This window comes from Takifugu rubripes, chromosome 1 (genome assembly GCF_901000725.2).
Source record: "Takifugu rubripes chromosome 1, fTakRub1.2, whole genome shotgun sequence".
Taxonomy (NCBI): Eukaryota; Metazoa; Chordata; class Actinopteri; order Tetraodontiformes; family Tetraodontidae; genus Takifugu; species Takifugu rubripes.
Window position 1 is genome coordinate 18,124,564 of NC_042285.1, and position 21,131 is coordinate 18,145,694.

The 21,131-nt window shown below is 42.9% G+C and overlaps 1 protein-coding gene across 9 annotated transcripts in view; it reads left to right on the forward strand.

Moving 5' to 3' along the window:
- Positions 1–4,428: 4,428 nt before the first annotated feature.
- LOC105418387 (ABC transporter F family member 4-like) overlaps positions 4,429–21,131 on the forward strand; it is a 239,284-nt gene continuing 222,581 nt past the window's right edge. Inside the window, exons 1-9 of one of the 9 annotated variants that reach the window (XM_029847085.1) lie at positions 6,285–6,315; positions 6,495–6,608; positions 6,687–6,753; positions 7,324–7,387; positions 7,682–7,720; positions 7,799–7,879; positions 8,075–8,239; positions 9,099–9,998; positions 14,802–15,377. In XM_029847085.1, coding sequence (XP_029702945.1) covers positions 15,257–15,377 — 121 coding nt within the window. In that variant the 5' untranslated portion in view covers positions 6,285–6,315; positions 6,495–6,608; positions 6,687–6,753; ... (4 more) ...; positions 9,099–9,998; positions 14,802–15,256. Of the gene's footprint in view, positions 4,667–5,386; positions 5,681–6,063; positions 6,316–6,494; positions 6,609–6,686; positions 6,754–7,323; positions 7,388–7,681; positions 7,721–7,798; positions 7,880–8,074; positions 8,240–9,098; positions 9,999–11,158; positions 11,690–12,276; positions 12,326–12,486; positions 12,804–13,398; positions 13,693–14,064; positions 14,317–14,801; positions 15,378–20,471; positions 20,688–21,131 lie in introns of those variants that run through there. The other 8 variants (XM_029847091.1, XM_029847078.1, XM_029847086.1 and 5 more) reach the window with 8 other exon arrangements.

Here is a 21,131-nt window from a genome sequence, read left to right on the forward strand (position 1 = left end):
AGGCTCCTCGCCGCCACCGCCGCACCTCCAGATGATCAGAGGCGGCCACTCAGGTGCAGCGCACCCCCGCGGTGCTGGTGGTCAGGACCTCAATGGTCAGGCATGTGGCGGTGCACGATGGCCGGACCTTCTGTCACCCCGGTGCCCGTGTTGCGGAGGTTACATCCTCGGCCCTGCAGCTGAGTGCACAGCACCCCTCGGCCTCCACGCTGGTTCTGGAAGCCGGCATCAATGACCTCAAATTTCAGCAGTCGGAGGTTCTGAAGCAGGACTTCATCTCCCTGGTGGACCGTCTGCTGGACACGGGGAAGCGGCTAATTATCTCCGGCCCGCTTCCCCCACCTCGCTACGGTGACGTCATCACCAGCCGCCTCCGCCAGCTGCACCTGTGGCTGAAGGGGTACTGCTTGGGCAACAGTATCCCCTTCGTTGACAATTTTGCTGCCTTTTTAAATAGACCCCATCTTTTTAAACGGGACGGCCTTCACCCAAACCATGAGGGGTCCCGGCTTCTATCTTTGAACATTGACTTGACTGTCCGTTCCTGCACTACATCCACTTCCTGACTATTGGTTAAAACACATGCACACCAACACTCTGCCCCCCACTCACACTCACATCTACGCTCACCCCCCCCACGCCCCACCATACATGCCCCTCCACCACTACTCCCATGTCTGCCATCAACATCACAGATCATTCACTCCATTGACACCATCATTTCATATGGACGGAATCCCAGGACTGTTCCCAGACGTGACGGTGCTTTTATTGTTCCTATAAAAAGACACGATGAGCGCACGTCCGGCGCGGACATAAAGATGGCCGTGCTGAACGTGTGCTCTCTTTTAAACAAATCTTTTATAATAAACGACTTAATTTTAGACAGAAACCTTGATGGTATTCTTCTTACTGAGACATGGCTTGGCACTGATGCACCTGCTGTTCTCACAGAGGCTTGCCCCCCAGATTTTAACTTTTTATTTTCTACAAGGGGGGGCAGGAAAGGAGGTGGAACTGCCTCAATAACAAGGACCCAAATGTCTTCACGCGAGGTCTCTTTTAATACGTTTACATCATTTGAGCATCATGCGTTTGTTTTTAGCAGCCCTCCTATTTTAAGCATAACAGTTTACAGACCACCCCAATACTCCACCTCTTTTATCAGTCAATTCTCGGAATTGTTATCAATCATTTACGCTAAATACAATAGGATTTTAATAACTGGTGATTTTAATCTACACCTCAACAACGCCTCGGACCCAGTGTCCAGAGAATTCTTAAACCTCCTTCACAGTTTGGATTTTAAACAACATGTCACGCAGCCGACCCACAACAGAGGGCGCACCCTGGACCTGGTCATAACCTATGGCCTGTCCGTGGGTGGGTCCTCTGTTGGGGATCTGGCCGTGTCTGACCACTTTTGTGTGTTTTTTAACATCACCAGTTTTAACCAGCGGGGGGCCCCTGTGAGAACGGTGAGGAGACGCTACCTGACTCCTGAAGTGGCTGCAAATTTTATCCAGATTTTACAGAGCACTCCTGCAGAAATTTTACCAGCACCGTGTGATTTTATTGTTGACACTTTTAACAATAAATTAAAGTCAACGCTGGACTCTGTGGCTCCACTTGTCACAAAAACTGTAAGAACAAAACGTGCACCACCGTGGAGAAATGAAGAAATTAGAAAACTGAAAAGATCCTGCAGGAGTGCTGAGAGGAGGTGGAGGAAATCCAAGCTGACCATTCATAAAGAAATATTTTATCAACACCTCAAAACCTACAATAACACAATCAAGCAAGCAAGAACCTCTCATTTCAAAAAACTAATCTCTGATAATAAAAACAACCCCAAATTTCTATTCCACACAATTGAGCTTTTAACCAATGGTAATTTTAACAGGTGTCCTACAACAACAACTGACACCCTCTGCGAGGCCTTTGCAGACCACTTCAGGAGTAAAATCGATGATATTAGATCCAGTCTTTTATCACAGCAAATTTTAATCAACAGCACTCCTGGATCATTGCTTTCACCTGAGGAGACACTGGAGAGTTTTGTCCTGGTTGATGCGAGGACACTTGGTCGAGTTTTCTCCCCAGTAAGGCCCACAACCTGCCTTTTAGATCCAATTCCCACACCGTTTTTCAAAACATTTTATGGATTCTTTGAGGAACATCTCTTATATATGGTGAATTGCTCTCTTCAGACGGGTTTCTTCCCCACCTCCTTTAAAACAGCGGTGGTGAAGCCCCTTCTGAAGAAGAGCAATCTAGACCCCAGCGTTTTAAATAACTATCGGCCAGTATCCAACTTACCATTTTTAAGTAAAATTTTAGAAAAACTTGTTTTTAACCAAGTGAATTATTTTTTAAACTCAAACGACATTTTAGAGAGGCATCAGTCTGGTTTTAGGATGAACCACAGTACAGAGACAGCCCTTTTAAAGATTTTAAATGACATCAGGTGTAACCTAGACAACAAAAACCTCACGGTGTTGGTTCTACTGGATCTGACCGCCGCCTTTGATACAGTAGACCACCATATTTTATTGAATAGACTAAAGAACCTGGTCGGCCTCTCTGGTACTGTTCTTAACTGGTTCACCTCCTACCTTACTGATCGAAGCTTCTTTGTAAGTATGGATACATGCTCCTTGAGAATCCACGAGACAAAATGTGGGGTTCCCCAAGGGTCAATTTTAGGTCCAACCCTTTTTAATCTTTACATGCTTCCTCTTGGGGACGTCATCAGGAGTCACGGCATCAGCTTCCACAGCTATGCTGACGATACGCAGCTGTACATCGCCGTGGCTCCTGATGACACAGGGCCAGTTGATGCCCTTTTTATCTGTATTCTAGATATCCAGTCATGGATGGCAGAAAACTTCCTACAGCTCAACCAGGACAAAACAGAAGTCTTAGTCATTGGTCCTGAAGGTCAGAGAGAAAAACTTGTACCAAAGTTAAAGGATTTTAAGCCATCTCAATTTGTAAAAAATCTGGGTGTGATCTTTGACTCTGAGCTTAGTTTTATCCCACACATCAAAAACATAACAAAGGTAAGTTTTTACCACCTGAAGAATATAGCCAGAGTCCGCCCGTTTCTCTCTCAGGCCTGCACGGAGGTGCTGATGCACGCTTTTATCTCTTGTCGTTTAGATTATTGTAATGCCCTGCTCTCTGGTCTTCCAAAAAAGAGCGTCACTAACCTACAATTATTACAAAACTCAGCTGCACGGGTGCTGACGAGGACCAGAGGGATCGCTGCATTGGCTACCCGTGCGTTTCAGGATCGATTTTAAGGTTCTTTTATTAGTTTTTAAATGTCTTAATGGTCTTGGCCCGACTTATTTATCAGACATGCTTTTATTCTATCAACCCTCGCGGACGCTGAGGTCCTCCGGCACCGGCCTTTTAACCATTCCACATGTAAGCTCTAAAATGCACGGGGAAGTGGCCTTCAGTTATTATGGTCCCCGACTGTGGAACAGCCTGCCGGAGAACCTCAGGGCCGCAGAGACTGTTGAGATTTTTAAAAAGAGGCTCAAGACACACCTTTTTAATCAGGCCTTTAACTGATTTCCTGATTATTTTTTTATGTCCTCATAGTTTTTATGTCTTATCCTTATTTTACTTGATACTTTTACTGTTTTACTCCCTCAGTTCTTAGTTTCTCAGTTTTTAGTCTTTACACCTTTTAACCCATTTACTGTTTTAGTCTGTTTTAGTCTTAGTACTGTTTTACTCCCTCAGTTCTTATTCTCAGTTTTTAGTCTTAGCTCCAGTGTTTCCTCATGGTGTTTCCTCATGGGGGCCTGCCAGGCTGGGAGATGTTTCCGGTCTACCGCTGAGGGTGCTGTCCCGTTGTTGACTCTGGCCTGGGTGGTTAGGTGGCTCTGTGCTTTGGTGTGGAGCCTCCGGTCTGTTCGGGTCGGGGTGGTCTTTGTGGCGGTACGACCTGTGGTCACGGACCGTGACCTCCCTCGGCCTGGTGGGCCTCCAAAGGTGGCGTCTCCTTCGCCTCAGGTCTCGGTGCCCAGCCATGTCTCAGCTTGCCTCAGCTTGTTTATGTGTGTGTGTAAGTGTGTTGTATGCATGTGTGTGTGTGTCCTTTTCTTGATTCTCTTGTTCTCTTTGCTGTTTTTATCCTTTGTGAGGCACTTTGTGCTACCTAGCGTATGAAAAGTGCCATATAAATAAAGATTGAATTGAATTGAATGGGACGAAATTTGCTCTCAAATGTGTTCTTAATGACATGTGCGTCAGAATAAAGAATTTTGTGTAAAGTCCATTTAGCTGGGCCTCAATAGCAAATGTAAACGTATTTATTTACTATTGTTGTTAATTAGGCATGAGGTAACGTCCGTGTGGGTCTTCTGGACTGGTAACAAACCAAAGCGCCCGGCATTCAAACAGGAAGTAGGTGCATCAGAGACTTCCGGTTCTGATCAAATCAACGCAGCGAAGTGAGATGGCGGATACTTTCACTGTGGCAGGAAGGAAACAAATTTAAATATACACTCAACTTGACAAATAATTATCAACCCGTTCGTTACTTTGTGTCATCAATGTAGGAGAAGGAAGGCTGCGGCGCTATTGTGTGCTCCTGGAATGGCTGCTCGGGTTTTCCAGGCTTTTTTCCTGAATGTGATCTTCTGCCTCGGTGAGTCTTTCTGGAGGTGATTGTTGTGCTGATTCATGCCTCGTTTGAGCTCTCGGAAAATAACCAATCATTTGATTCATTCATATTTTCTGAAATTATTTTAGTTGTAAAAGTTCCATTTTATCATATCGCTGTGGTTTGAGTGTAGTAATATTTCTGTGATAACTTCCTAACTTCTTTTGCGACTTATTATTCATCTTTGTTGATGGTCACTGTTATGACAGTGCTGTTACTGCTATGATATTCCATTTCTTTTATACAAAATATTTATATTATGTTTTTATTTGACATATTTGCACAGAGGACACGTTCACTTTCGCTTTCTCTCTCTCACACACACCCACAGTTATGAGACAATATGGCGGCTTTTATTGGTTAATGCTGCAGCTATGTGATTTTCTCGGTGACCCTTCAGTTGCTGTTTTAGAGATTTCATCTGTTGTTTCTGACAGCAAACTTTTTTTCCTGCTATTGTTCATTTGAAAGCTAGCTGCTGTCCGTCAACATTACTGTTTCAGAACTGTGTTTTATTGGATCAGAACAGGCTCACTGATTGTGGGTGATGTTGTCCACGGCTGGTCCTGAGTGGTTGAACAATTTGATGAGAGGAAATGAAAATGAAATAGAAATTAGATGAATATTCTGGATTTGTCCAACCTCAGGTGTTTGAGCAACCATAACCCTTGTTTTTATTTTAACGCTCCTCTGTTCTGTTTCTAGTTGCTGCACAGTCAATAAAATATGGTCTCAAGGGTCAGGAGGTGAAATTAAAGCCACAGATCCAGGAGCAGCAGCCTGATCTGATTCTGTGGATGCATGATGACAACAAAGTGGTCGAGTTCAATGGCAAAGAAGAAGATGTGTATGACCCATTTAAACACAGAACCACTCTTGACTGGCACTCTGCAGAGCTGCATCTGACCGACCTCAGATCTGAAGACAGCGGATTGTATGAATTGGAATTATACACGCAAAAGAAATCCTATTTCTATTATTATACTTTGCAGGTTATTGGTGAGTATTTCTTTGTCGATACTTTACTGAAACAAAGTGAAAGATTTGTAATAGATTAAAAGAAAATTAACTGATTTATCTTCTGATAGAACCTCAGTAAAGTATAATTGAGCAGTTTAATTTTGTAGCAGTTTTATGTAGAACACGACCGAGTGAAGCAGCTGAACTTCACTTTGTTCAGATTTTCACTTTTGTTTCATCATTTTCACAAGAGTTTGTGGAATATGTTTCAAATAATTCCGTTAAATCCTAACGTACTGCTGCCCGTTACTGCTGACTCTGATCTCTGGCTGTTTATGATGGCCTTGTATTCAGTAATTATATTTTAATAGTTTAAACCACTCACTGTGACAAATGCATCATAACTTTCTGTCTTCCTAAAGATAAAGTTGCTAAACCAACAATCACCTGTGAGACAAACTCAAGCAAGAGCTCAGATCTATCTGGACTGCTGACGTGCTCAGCACCTCAGCCTGATATTGAGTACGAGTGGTTCTTCTATGGAAACACCCAGCCGGGCCCTCAGTTGAGGATATTTCTGGACAATAAGCATGATGAACGAGTGTACAGCTGCCGCGTGAGCAACCCCCTGAGCAACGAAACTGCTGAATTCACTGCAAAGGATTGTTACTCTGGTAGGATTTGATGTTGCTTTACTCCCAGTTTACCCAGCTTAACTTTTGAGTGTGCTTAAATGGGCTTAGCACCACTTACATCTTACCATTTTAGCTTTTGCCCCTTTACCAGTTGAATGTTTCAGCTAGAAACAGCTTTAAAGGCTGAACCTTGGGTGGACTTTTGGTCTTCTGTGCAGATGAAAGTTCATCTGTAGATTTGGCTGCTGTCCTGCCTGCAGTCGCCCTGCTGCTGCCGCTGCTGCTGGTGTTGGTGCTGGCAGGTGTAGTGATCTACAGACGATATTATAAAGGTATTGGAATAAATACAAGACTGACACTTGTTTTATAAATGATTAATATTTCGGTGGATTCTGAATTTTAACTTTCAGGAAGGGACAATGAAACAGCTGAAGATGGTGAAAGGCAGCTGCCTCTGAGATTTTCCTCTTATTAAAGGTAAAGCTGCTGAATACAGGTCTGATATACGCAAAGATTTTAGTTCTGTGGATTATTTTTACATTATGATGCACAAAGAAATTGAACACTAAGCTGAAAAGCTGTTGATTGGTATTTACTGTATTGGTGAAGAGTGAAGGGAAGTTTTAGAGTCTATAAAACTCTTTAGGAGCTCCACAGGTGAACTTAGAAAGAGCTCCCACTCTTCTTTCTCCTCTGCTACTTAACCAGTCAGATCAATGGAAAGAGAACATGAGGCCTGATGACCTCGCTGGAAAAATGAGCCAACAACAGCTGATCGTGATGATTTGATCTGTTCTGGTCCACATCATGTAATCGGCCTCCAGCCGTTCACTGACTCATTTGTCAATAAGCAGAAGAAACATAACATTCAAAAGATGAAAACAACAACAACAACTACCGCCATTAATCAGTTTTATGGATTGAATCAGCATTTAATGTAATATATTTATTTCTGCCTCTTGTTCAGAATATTGGAATTAATGCAAAGTCTGAAATATGTCTTAAAAATGATTAATATTTCAGTGGATTCTGAATTTTAACTTTCAGGACGGGACAATGAAACAGCTGAAGATGGTGAAAGTCAGCTGCCTGACATTTTCTCCTATTAAAGGTAAAGCTGCTGAATACAGGTCTGATATACTCAAAGATTTTAGTTCTATGGTATATTTTTGCATTATGATGCACAAAACTTTGAACTCTAAACTCAGAACTCAGTCATGTTTACAGGAACAACTATTGACATTAATCATAGTTTAATAGATTTAATCAGCATTTTGGTCTAAACTATTTATTTCTGTTTCAGAATATTGTAATAAACTGAAAGTGTTGGTGGTCTTAGACAAATATTTGGTGTAACTGGGAGCAACAGGTAGTTTCACCTGGTTGAAATATGTTTTTATTCCAGATGGTGAAAGTCAGGTACAAGATGAGGCACCAAAACAGGGTAAGACATTAATGCTCCCTCTTCTCACAAGCAGACTCAGTGGAGCTGATGTTCTCCTGTTTAACACTGTTCACTCAGGTGGCGTCAGACGTCTCAGAGACGGGTTTGAGCTTCGTGATGCTCAACAGACTCCAGCCAACAGCCACAGAAACCACCGAGGTTCAGTCTTTTTAACCTTTGTCTCTTTTCCTGTTTACTTGTTAATTCTTACAGTTGAATTAAATTTTTTTTGAGGAATTATTCTGTTAATCCTTAAATTCAAGTTGAGACTCCTCCATATGAAGAGGACATCATATATATAAACCAGTGTATTTATTGTAAACTGTGTATTGGTTTGTTTCTTCATTGGTTCAGATTTCTGCCCTCAATCACAACAGAAGAGGCCTCGTCAGGGTCAGAAAGGAAGTGATGATGATGAAGGTGATGAAGGTACAGGACTGGTCACTGAGCTGGTCTCAGATGAACCAGATCCAGCTGAGGAGGAGGCATCTGATCTGGAACCTCCCACTGAACAAACAGGTTTGGAGTCTGTCTTTATTATTTTAGTCCACAAATCTGATCAACTTGAAAGGTTTTAGAAGGAGCTGATTGATATACTTAGTTTGTTCTGTTCCACATGATATAATCTTCCTCCAGCTGTTTGCTAACATTTCAAGAATCAGAAGAAATATAAAAGACTCAAAAATCTAGTAAATAAACAAACTGCACATCAACTGAAATAAACAAGTATATTTAATCTTCTTTTTTTGAAATATTTTCATTTTGTGATGCACAAAAACTTTGAACACTAAACTCAGAACTCAGTGATCTTTATTTACTGTATTGATGGAGAGTTCCAGGAGTTTTAAAGTCTATAAAACTCTTTTAGAGCTCCACAGGAGAACGGCTTTTCAACCAAACTTTGTACATCTGAATCACAATGAACCCCCAAACTGTCTATTCCAGTTTTCCGGTGGATATGTAGGTTAAACACTTGGTATTAACAATGTTTTCTTTGTTGGATTGGAATTCTGTGGCCTGCAGACACTCTGACTGCACCACAGCAGCAATATACAAACGTGGGGAAAAACCTCTCACATCCCCATCAGGCAGCAATAGTGGCTAGTTCGTACTGTTAACAACAAAATGGTAATATATAATATGTATAATTCAATACGGTAGAAATCTTGTTTTAAAACAGCTTGATGGTATCGTTAACAAAAATATTCTGTACAAAACAACTTTAGTTTTCTCACTTTTGCATCTTTATTTTAGAAAATAAATCTTTGGCCCCTCAAAATAATTGTTTTTAGGATTTCGGACCCTATTTGTTGAATGATTTAAAATATCTTGATTCTTTTGAGAATTCTGAGTTGCATCATATTTCTGTTCCTTTCAGCATCGGAGAAGGAAAACAAAGTGCAGTTTATTCATTCAGCTGGTGAAGACAGAGAAGTCGGCTCAGCTCAGGTCATCAAAGAACCGGACACAAGTTCTACAGAAGCTGATCAATCAGTTGACAACAGTTCTGCAGAAGCTGATCAATCAGTTGACAACAGTTCTGGAGAAGCTGATAAATCAGACATTCAGAGAAACTTGACGTCATTTCATACTGGTGCTGTTTCGTGAGTCATTTCCAGTCATCCCAGTCAGAACCAGAGGAGGGAACCAGACCAGCAGTTTCTTCAGGAGAAGAAGAATAAAACTAAATTACAAGTGATCATGATGACAAAGAACAAGTCTAGAATGTGAATGAATGCATCATCAGAACAACAAATGCAGATAAGATGATCCGAGTGTTGCAGGTAGAAACGGCACCAAGATGCAATAATGGAGGAACCCAGCAGGAGATCTTATTTTTTTAGAAATCAGCTCAGGTTCACAACGAGATACAGCATTCAAGTAATCCAGGAAGTTATTCCACAGTGTGATGATCCACAGAGAAGAACATGGAAAACTCAGGCAGGCGATGACAGACAGGGAACCGGCAGAGACTTGTTAAAACAGAAGAGAAGGCAATTTACAGGGACAGGGACGGGGACGGGGACTGGGACAGGGACGGGGACAGGGACAGGCAGGAGCACAACACAAAGAGTGATGTGCCAGACAGGAGGTTTGAGCAGGTGTGCTGGATGATGCTGAGCAGCAGAGAGAAGACAGAGTGGGCTAGATTACAGGGTGGAGCAGGAGCAGACTGAGACAGAGGTCTGCAGACTCTGAAGACCCAGAGATGGACAACAGGAAGCCAACTGAGAACAATACAAAAGCAGCTTTGACTTTAAGTATATTCATCACTCAGGTATCTCAGTGGGCTGTTTTCCCTTTTTCTGACAAATATCTTTTAACCTTTTTAAGGACTTCAGTAAAACTGTTCCATGAGATATTTGATAGTTTTATTAGAGTATGAAGACATTTAGCTAATTAAGCTCTATGTTCTGCATTTGTTTTGTACAATAGAGAAATATTGTGTTTTTGTTGGTTAAACCTGCAAATGTCTGTCGGTATTACAGTCAAATATTTTATAGAAGAAATCTGAGAGTTGAATCTAAAGAAGCATGAAAACTCCTCACGAGAGACACAAATACCAAAGGATTATCAATTCTTCCAAATTTAAGACACAAGCTTTGATATTTTATTGTTGGGCATTATTGTTATTACTAATCTAATAATATATGTGATTGTTTTTAAGTGTGGAAATTCAGCCTAAAAGTTGTTTTACTGTTAAAATAGTTGTTTTCTTATTTTTAAAGCTGGCTTTATACAAAGTGCTGTGGAGCTCAATCTCCAACTGTGGTCTGATTAACGAGACGAGGTAACACGCCTTGTGTTGAAATCTCCAATATTTTAGTGAGTGCATCACTTCAGCTGCGACTGGAGCAGATCAACAAACCCTGACCAGACTGCTGTGCTTGGACAACAGTGGTTCCACCAGCTGCAGGACAGTGGGACATGACATTGTGTGGAGCTCAATTTAAAAAAAATGAAATAAAGCCTCTTCCTGTACCTGCAGGCCACGCCTCTTGCTGTAGGCGTCAGCTCCTTTGCTGCTGCCTCCTTTGACAGATGGATCTACGTGATCGGTGGTGGTCCAAATGGAAAACTGGCCACAGATCAGGTCCAGCGTTGGGAGCCAGGAAGAGACTTCTGAGAAATGCGGGCGCCCATTCCAGTGGAAACCAAATGCACCAATGCAGTCGCGTTCAACGGCTGCATTTATGTAGTTGGTAGGAGGCTCTCATCCCGCTAATCAGTCTTAATTTGATCGTTCTAAGTCTTAAAATGGTCGCTGTTGAATCCTGGCTCTCCTCCCAGGTGGTGCCATGCATGCCATGTACTGCTATTCGCCTCTGTCCGACTCCTGGTCGCTCATCACACGCCTTGGCGAGAGGGCGAGCTGCGCCATCGCTGCCTGTAACAACAAACTCTTCATCACTGGGGGGCGGGACAACAAGAACCAAGTCATCTCCACAGTGATGTGCTGGGATGTTGACCAAGCTGTACTCACTGAAGAGTGTATTCTACCCATGGGGGTGTCGCACCACGGCAGCGTGACACTAATGAAGTCATACACTCACATACACAAGATAACGGCTGCCTCAGAGACTTGACAGCGGTGGAGGATGGTAGTTACTGATTTAAAATATTAGAAATTGATCACTATACTTACTCCTTACCCTGCAGATGGTAAATAAATATGCATATTTAAACCTAAAAATAAATACTTGAACGGTACGTGTAACTTTCAATGAGGAACCAAAGCCCTGCGGCACCTGGTGTTTATTCACACTTGTTGCGCGTGTCTTCCTGTCATCTAATCTTAACTTTTCAATTGAATTTGAAATGAAATGTATATGCGGCAATGCTAAACTGAGACAGAGAAACAGGAAAGACATTTTAAGGAAAAGAAACTGAAGCAGAGCCGCGGCTGAGGGATCCCCCCTCGCTGAGAACAGGGACTTTAAATACTGAATTTATCTTCATTTCTACACGGTAAGACTGTCATCTGTCCACTTAATATTTATAATGTGCAATTTTAAAAACAAAAACAAGCATAAAACAAAAAAACACTACGCAGCAAAAAGTGTGATCTTGTTTTGGGGAAGTCACGAAGATATCCAAAAAGACGTTTACACAGCATGAAATCTGCACTCACATTTGTTCTTGAATCCATGTGGATGTACAGAATATCATGTAAAATCGGCTTCCAAATTTATAGACCCACCAATGGATAGTTGAGATACATAAAGAGGAATTCACAAGACTATGGAGCAGTAGATTTTATATAGCTTTTGTTAATTTAAATAAATCCGGAATCTTAACTTTTATTTTACCCATATATTTTGAAAGACTAAAGATGTTCGGGTCTCCCATCAAACTCTTGTCAGCAATCAGACGCAGTGATTGATCAACAGCTTTAATCGATTTATTGATCTGACCAATCTGCCTGTCGACAGCGCGAAAAACAAAAATAGGCTTTATTAACCCTTGTGTGGTGTTCGGGTCTGTGGGAAATGTCTTCACTTTTTATTAAAAGAAAAATGATCAAATTAATTAATTTTATCATTTTTCTTTTAAAGACAGCCTAACTATTATATTGAACCTTCATCGATGATTCAACAGAAATAAGTAAGGAAAATCAAAATAACACAATGAGCATATTTTTTTAATCACGTGAATATAGAATCATTCATTGGCATTAAGTTGATTTTGCCTACAACTTTTTAGCTGTAAATAAAATCATTTCCCCCCTCATCACTTCCTCCATTTTGTTCCTTCTTTTTGAGCAGGAGGCAGGTGGCTAATGGCCCATGAATGAGCTGCAGGTGTGCAGGGTCTGGTGGGCGTGGCCAGGTAGTAGCCCCACCCGCTCAGGGAATAAACACCAGGGCAAAGTCTGGGGCAAAGTCTGTGCTGACACAGGAGGCCCGGGGAGAGGGGAATACGAAGGGCTCCGAACATGGATGATGGCAGGTGGCGGATACTTTCACTTTAATACGAAGTAAATACTTAATATTAAAATTACTCTCACCTGCGCTATTGTGTGCTCCTGGAATGGCTCCTCGGGTTTTCCAGACTTTTTTCCTGAATGTGATCTTCTGCCTCGGTGAGTCTTTCTGGAGGTCATTGTTGTGCTGATTCATGCCTAATTTGAGCTCTCGGAAAATAACCAATCATTTGATTCATTCATATTTTCTTAAACTATTTTAGTTGTAAAAGTTCCATTTTATCATATTGCTGTGGTTTGAGTGTAGTAATATTTCTGTGATAAGAATTCAGAGACTTCCTAACCTCTTCTCCCTCTCTCTCATACACACTCACACACATTTATGAGACAATATGGCGGCTTTTATTGGTTAATACTGCAGCTATGAGATTTTCTCGGTGACCCTTCAGTTGCTGTTTTAGAGATTTCATCTGTTGTTTCTGACAGCAAACTTTTTTTCCTGCTATTGTTCATTTGAAAGCTAGCTGCTGTCCGTCAACATTACTGGTCCAGAACTGTGTTTTATTGGATCAGAACAGGCTCACTGGTTGTGGGTGATGTTGTCCACGGCTGGTCCTGAGTGGTTGAACAATTTGATGAGAGGAAATGAAAATGGAATAAAAACTAGATGAATATTCTGGATTTGTCCAAACTCAGGTGTTTGAGCAACCATAACCCTTGTTTTTATTTTAACGCTCCTCTGTTCTGTTTCTAGTTGCAGCACAGTCAATAAAATATGGTCTCAAGGGTCAGGAGGTGAAATTAAAGCCACAGATCCAGGAGCAGCAGCCTGATCTGATTCTGTGGATGCATGGTGACAACAAAGTGGTCGAGTTCAATGGCAAAGAAGAAGATGTGTATGACCCATTTAAACACAGAACCACTCTTGACTGGCACTCTGCAGAGCTGCATCTGACCGACCTCAGATCTGAAGACAGCGGATTGTATGAATTGGAATTATACACGCAAAAGAAATCCTATTTCTATTATTATACTTTGCAGGTTATTGGTGAGTATTTCTTTGCCGATACTTTACTGAACCAGAGTGAAAGATTTGTAATAGATATTAAAAGAAAATTAACTGATTTATCTTCAGATAGAACCTCAGTAAAGTATAATTGAGCAGTTTAATTTTGTAGCAGTTTTATGTAGAACACGACCGAGTGAAGCAGCTGAACTTCACTTTGTTCAGATTTTCACTTTTGTTTCATCATTTTCACAAGAGTTTGTGGAATATGTTTCAAATAATTCCGTTAAATCCTAACTTACTGCTGACTCTGATCTCTGGCTGTTTATGATGGCCTTGTATTCAGTAATTATATTTTAATAGTTTAAACCACTCACTGTGACAAATGCATCGTTAATTTCTGTCTTCCTAAAGATAAAGTTGCTAAACCAACAATCACCTGTGAGACAAACTCAAGCAGGAGCTCAAATCTATCTGGACTGCTGACGTGCTCAGCACCTCAGCCTGATATTGAGTACGAGTGGTTCTTCTATGGAAACACCCAGCCGGGCCCTCAGTTGAGGATATTTCTGGACAATAAGCATGATGAACGAGTGTACAGCTGCTGCGTGAGCAACCCCCTGAGCAACGAAACTGCTGAATTCACTGCAAAGGATTGTTACTCTGGTAGGATTTGATGTTGCTTTACTCCCAGTTTACCCAGCTTAACTTTTGAGTGTGCTTAAATGGGCTATATAATATTTTTTCACCTTTTTAAGGACTTCAGTAAAACTGTTCCATGAGATATTTGATAGTTTTATTAGAGTATGAGGACATTTAGCTAATTAAGCTCTATGTTCTGCATTTGTTTTGTACAATAGAGAAATATTGTGTTTTTGTTGGTTAAACCTGCAAATGTCTGTCGGTATTACAGTCAAATATTTTATAGAAGAAATCTGAGAGTTGAATCTAAAGAAGCATGAAAACTCCTCATGAGAGACACAAACACCAAAGGATTATCAATTCTTCCAAATTTAAGACACAAGCTTTGATATTTTATTGTTGGGCATTATTGTTATTACTAATCTAATAATATATGTGATTGTTTAAGTGTGGAAATTCAGCCTAAAAGTTGTTTTACTGTTAAAACAGTTGTTTTCTTATTTTTAAAGCTGGCTTCATACAAAGTGCTGTGGAGCTCAATCTCCAACTGTGGTCTGATTAACGAGACGAGGTAACACGCCTTGTGTTGAAATCTCCAATATTTTAGTGAGTGCATCACTTCAGCTGCGACTGGAGCAGATCAACAAACCCTGACCAGACTGCTGTGCTTGGACAACAGTGGTTCCACCAGCTGCAGGACAGTGGGACATGACACTGTGTGGAGCTCAATTAAAAAAAGGGAGGGGGGGCATTGGATTCATCCTGTGCAGAAAACTTTGGTTCATCTAATAAAGTGCTCTTACTCATGTGAATATGTTGCTGTATTTCATGTTTAAAGTGTTGTTTGTTCTAGAAGCTGAGAGGAAACCTTTAAATTAGGATGCAGTAGGATTTACGTCGAACCCACAGAAGGACATGCTTCAAGCTGACATTTAAGTCTGATTCCAGCAGGCTGAAGCAGTACATGCTGCCCTTTGAAGCAAATACACCAGATGAAGTAGCTTCGACGACAGCTCGTGTTGTTGGAGGAGAGAACGGATTGCTAACATCGCGTCCGACAGGAGGAACATCAAAAACATCAGACCGTGAGTTACCATTTTACACGGAACACAGATCACTTTGAAGAGCAGACATCGGTGCGGAGGATCTTAACATTTTAAGTTTTATCGATCTCGCGGAGTCACCTGCCCGCTGCTAGCGCCGGCTTGTTTTTAGCCACGGTGCTAACCTGGACTCACCTCCGTGTGCTGGCACGGTGCCTAGTGTGGCTGTCCCCCGGCTCAGGCTGCAGGCATGATGGCGGTGTGTGAGTCCTGCCTCCCCACGTTCTCCAAACTGAGGGAGAGCATCTCCGGGCTCCAGTCCGAACTCAAGGAGAGGGACACATTCATACTCGAGTCATCTGCTGTCGCCTCGACCCAGGAGAAACATATCGCCCGTTTGAGGTCCGAGGGACAGGGTCTGCGGGTCGACCTGCTGGACCTCTCCACTGTTGCTATGTCCCAGGCGAAACAAATCGCCCTCCTGAAGGCATCCGGCGCTGGTGACCGGAGCACGACGGCCACGAATGACACCACCCTGCCATGGACCAGGTCCATCAACGCTGAAATTCCAGCTACAGCACCGGCGGAGTCCCGCCGGCACCGCCAGGGAGCCATGCCCAAAGGAGCGGCTCATTCCACCTCCTTCCTCCGCCCCACGGAGCCGCAGGGTTTCATCGCCAGGGACGGAGCAGGAGCCCTCGTGAGCTCAACCCCGCTCAAACCAAGGGAACCCTGGTCGGTGGTGGCCAGGGGCGCTGGGGCTCGTCCATCTCCCCCTCCTCCGCCCCTGTATCTGCCACTGGATAACAGGTACGATATCCTAAGCCTGCAGGACTTCCCTCCGGGGGCGCCTGTTCCAGCTCGCCTCCTGGTCCTGTCTGTCCAGCTGGCTCTCACCAGACGAGGAACCAGAGTCAGCCCGCTCGACCTGGCCCTCCGCTACCATCCTGGTCAGGGCAGCCACGACCCGGCGCCACCATCCCCAGGCTCCTCGCCGCCACCGCCGCACCTCCAAACGATCAGAGGCGGCCACTCAGGTGCAGCGCACCCCCGCGGTGCTGGTGGTCGGGACCTCAATGGTCAGGCATGTGGCGGTGCACGATGGCCGGACCTTCTGTCACCCCGGTGCCCGTGTTGCGGAGGTTACATCCTCGGCCCTGCAGCTGAGTGCACAGCACCCCTCGGCCTCCACGCTGGTTCTGGAAGCCGGCATCAATGACCTCAAATTTCAGCAGTCGGAGGTTCTGAAGCAGGACTTCATCTCCCTGGTGGACCGTCTGCTGGACACGGGGAAGCGGCTAATTATCTCCGGCCCGCTTCCCCCACCTCGCTACGGTGACGTCATCACCAGCCGCCTTCACCAGCTGCACCTGTGGCTGAAGGGGTACTGCTTGGGCAACAGTATCCCCATCGTTGACAATTTTGCTGCCTTTTTAAATAGACCCCATCTTTTTAAACGGGACGGCCTTCACCCAAACCATGAGGGGTCCCGGCTTCTATCTTTGAACATTGACTTGACTGGGGGCAGGAAAGGAGGTGGAACCGCCTCAATAACAAGGACCCAAATGTCTTCACGCGAGGTCTCTTTTAATACGTTTACATCATTTGAGCATCATGCGTTTGTTTTTAGCAGCCCTCCTATTTTAAGCATAACAGTTTATAGACCACCCCAATACTCCACCTCTTTTATCAGTCAATTCTCGGAATTTTTATCAATCATTTACGCTAAATACAATAGGATTTTAATAACTGGTGATTTTAATCTACACCTCAACAACGCCTCGGACCCAGTGTCCAGAGAATTCTTAAACCTCCTTCACAGTTTGGATTTTAAACAACATGTCACGCAGCCGACCCACAACAGAGGTCGCACCCTGGACCTGGTCATAACCTATGGCCTGTCCGTGGGTGGGTCCCCTGGACCTGGTCATAACCTATGGCCTGTCCGTGGGTGGGTCCTCTGTTGTGGATCTGGCCGTGTCTGACCACTTTTGTGTGTTTTTTAACATCACCAGTTTTAACCAGCGGGGGGCCCCTGTGAGAACGGTGAGGAGACGCTACCTGACTCCTGAAGTGGCTGCAAATTTTATCCAGATTTTACAGAGCACTCCTGCAGAAATTTTACCAGCACCGTGTGATTTTATTGTTGACACTTTTAACAATAAATTGAAGTCAACGCTGGACTCTGGCTCCACTTGTCACAAAAACTGTAAGAACAAAACGTGCACCACCGTGGAGAAATGAAGAAATTAGAAAACTGAAAAGATCCTGCAGGAGTGCTGAGAGGAGGTGGAGGAAATCCAAGCTGACCATTCATAAAGAAATATTTTATCAACACCTCAAAACCTACAATAACACAAGCAAGCAAGCAAGAACCTCTCATTTCAAAAAACTAATCTCTGACAATAAAAACAACCCCAAATTTGTATTCCACACAATTGAGCTTTTAACCAATGGTAATTTTAACAGGTGTCCTACAACAACAACTGACACCCTCTGCGAGGCCTTTGCAGACCACTTCAGGAGTAAAATCGATGATATTAGATCCAGTCTTTTATCACAGCAAATTTTAATCAACAACACTCCTGGATCATTGCTTTCACCTGAGGAGACACTGGAGAGTTTTGTCCTGGTTGATGCGAGGACACTTGGTCGAGTTTTCTCCCCAGTAAGGCCCACAACCTGCCTTTTAGATCCAATTCCCACACCGTTTTTCAAAACATTTTATGGATTCTTTGAGGAGCATCTTCTATATATGGTGAATTGCTCTCTTCAGACGGGTGTCTTCCCCACCTCCTTTAAAACGGCGGTGGTGAAGCCCCTTCTGAAGAAGAGCAATCTAGACCACAGCGTTTTAAATAACTATCGGCCAGTATCCAACTTACCATTTTTAAGTAAAATTTTAGAAAAACTTGTTTTTAACCAAGTGAATTATTTTTTAAACTCAAACGACATTTTAGAGAGGCATCAGTCTGGTTTTAGGATGAACAGGACAGAGACAGCCCTTTTAAAGATTTTAAATGACATCAGGTGTAACCTAGATAACAAAAAGCTCACGGTGTTGGTTCTACTGGATCTGACCGCCGCCTTTGATACAGTAGACCACCATATTTTATTGAATAGACTAAAGAACCTGGTCGGCCTCTCTGGTACTGTTCTTAACTGGTTCACCTCCTACCTTACTGATCGAAGCTTCTTTGTAAGTATGGATACATGCTCCTCGAGAATCCACGAGACAAAATGTGGGGTTCCCCAAGGGTCAATTTTAGGTCCAACCCTGTTTTAATCTTTACATGCTTCATCAGGAGTCACGGCATCAGCTTCCACAGCTATGCTGACGATACGCAGCTGTACATCGCCGTGGCTCCTGATGACACAGGGCCAGTTGATGCCCTTTTTAACTGTATTCTAGATATCCAGTCATGGATGGCAGAAAACTTCCTACAGCTCAACCAGGACAAAACAGAAGTCTTAGTCATTGGTCCTGAAGGTCAGAGAGAGAAACTTGTACCAAAGTTAAAGGATTTTAAGCCATCTCAATTTGTAAAAAATCTGGGTGTGATCTTTGACTCTGAGCTTAGTTTTATCCCACACATCAAAAACATAACAAAGGTAGGTTTTTACCACCTGAAGAATATAGCCAGAGTCCGCCCGTTTCTCTCTCAGGCCAGCACGGAGGTGCTGATGCACGCTTTTATCTCTTGTGGTCTAGATTATTGTAATGCCCTGCTCTCTGGTCTTCCAAAAAAGAGCATCACCAACCTACAATTATTACAAAACTCAGCTGCACGAGTGCTGACGAGGACCAGAGGGATCGCTGCATTGGCTACCCGTGCGTTTCAGGATCGATTTTAAGGTTATTTTATTAGTTTTTAAATGTCTTAATGGTCTTGGCCCGACTTATTTATCAGACATGCTTTTATTCTATCAACCCTCGCGGACTCTGAGGTCCTCGGGCACCGGCCTTTTAACCATTCCACATGTAAGCACTAAAACGCACGGGGAAGCGGCCTTCAGTTATTATGGTCCCCGACTGTGGAACAGCCTGCCGGAGAACCTCAGGGCCGCAGAGACTGTTGAGATTTTTAAAAAGAGGCTCAAGACACACCTTTTTAATCAGGCCTTTAACTGATTTCCTGATTATTTTTAATTTATTTTATGTCCTCATAGTTTTTATGTCTTATCCTTATTTTACTTGATACTTTTACTGTTTTACTCCCTCAGTTCTTAGTTTCTCAGTTTTTAGTCTTTACACCTTTTAACCCATTTACTGTTTTAGTCTGTTTTAGTCTTAGTACTGTTTTACTCCCTCAGTTCTTATTCTCAGTTTTTAGTCTTTACACCTTTTATCGCATTTACTGTTTTAGTCTGTTTTAGTCTTAGTACTGTTTTACTACTTCAATTCTTAGTTCCTCAGTTTTTAGCTTTTATACCTTTTATCCCATTTACTGTGTTAGTCCTTCAGTTTTTAGCTCCAGTGTTTCCTCATGGTGTTTCCTCATGGGGGCCTGCCAGGCTGGGAGATGTTTCCGGTCTACCGCTGGGGGTGCTGTCCCATTGTCGACTCTGGCCTGGGTGGTTAGGGGGCTCTGTGCTTTGGTGTGGAGCCTCCGGTCTGTCCGGGTCGTGGTGGTCTTTGTGGCGGTACCACCTGTGGTCACGGACCGTGACCTCCCTCGGCCTGGTGGGCCTCCAAAGGTGGCGTCTCCTTCGCCTCAGGTCTCGGTGCCCAGCCATGTCTCAGCTTGCCTCAGCTTGTTTATGTGTGTGTGTAAGTGTGTTGTATGCATGTGTGTGTGTGTCCTTTTCTTGATTCTCTTGTTCTCTTTGCTGTTTTTATCCTTTGTGAGGCACTTTGTGCTACCTAGCGTATGAAAAGTGCCATATAAATAAAGATTGAATTGAATTGAATGGGACGAAATTTGCTCTCAAATGTGTTCTTAATGACATGTGCGTCAGAATAAACAATTTTGTGTAAAGTCCATTTAGCTGGGCCACAATAGCAAATGTAAACGTATTTATTCACTAGTTTTGTTAATTAGGTATGCGGTAACGTCGGTGTGGGTCTTCTGGACTGGTAACAAAGCAAAGCGCCCGGCATTCAAACAGGAAGTACGTCATCAGAGACTTCCGGTTCTGATATATTAAACGCAGCGAAGTGAAAGGGCGGATACTTTCGCTTTGGCAGGAAGGAAACAAATTTAAATATACACTCACCTGGGTTTTACCTGGCTCGTAGCAGTTTAGTCACAACTTGACAAATAATTATCAACCCGTTCGTTACTTTGTGTGCTCCTGGAATGGCTCCTCGGGTTTTCAAGGGTTTTTTCCTGAATGTGATCTTCTGCCTCGGTGAGTCTTTCTGGAGGTCATTGTTGTGCTGATTCATGCCTCGTTTAGGCTCTCGGAAAATAACCAATCATTTGATTCATTCATATTTTCTGAAACTATTTTAGTTGTAAAAGTTCCATTTTATCATATCGCTGTGGTTTGAGTGTAGTAATATTTCTGTGATAACTTCCTAACTTCTTTTGCGACTTATTATTCATCTTTGTTGATGGTCACTGTTATTACAGTGCTGTTACTGCTATGATATTCCATTTATTTTGATACAAAATATTTATATTGTGTTTTTATTTGCATATTTGCACAGAGGACACTTCCGCTTTCTCTCTCTCATACTCACACAGTTATGAGACAATATGGCGGCTTTTATTGGTTAATACTGCAGCTATGAGATTTTCTCGGTGACTCTTCAGTTGCTGTTTTAGAGATTTCATCTGTTGTTTCTGACAG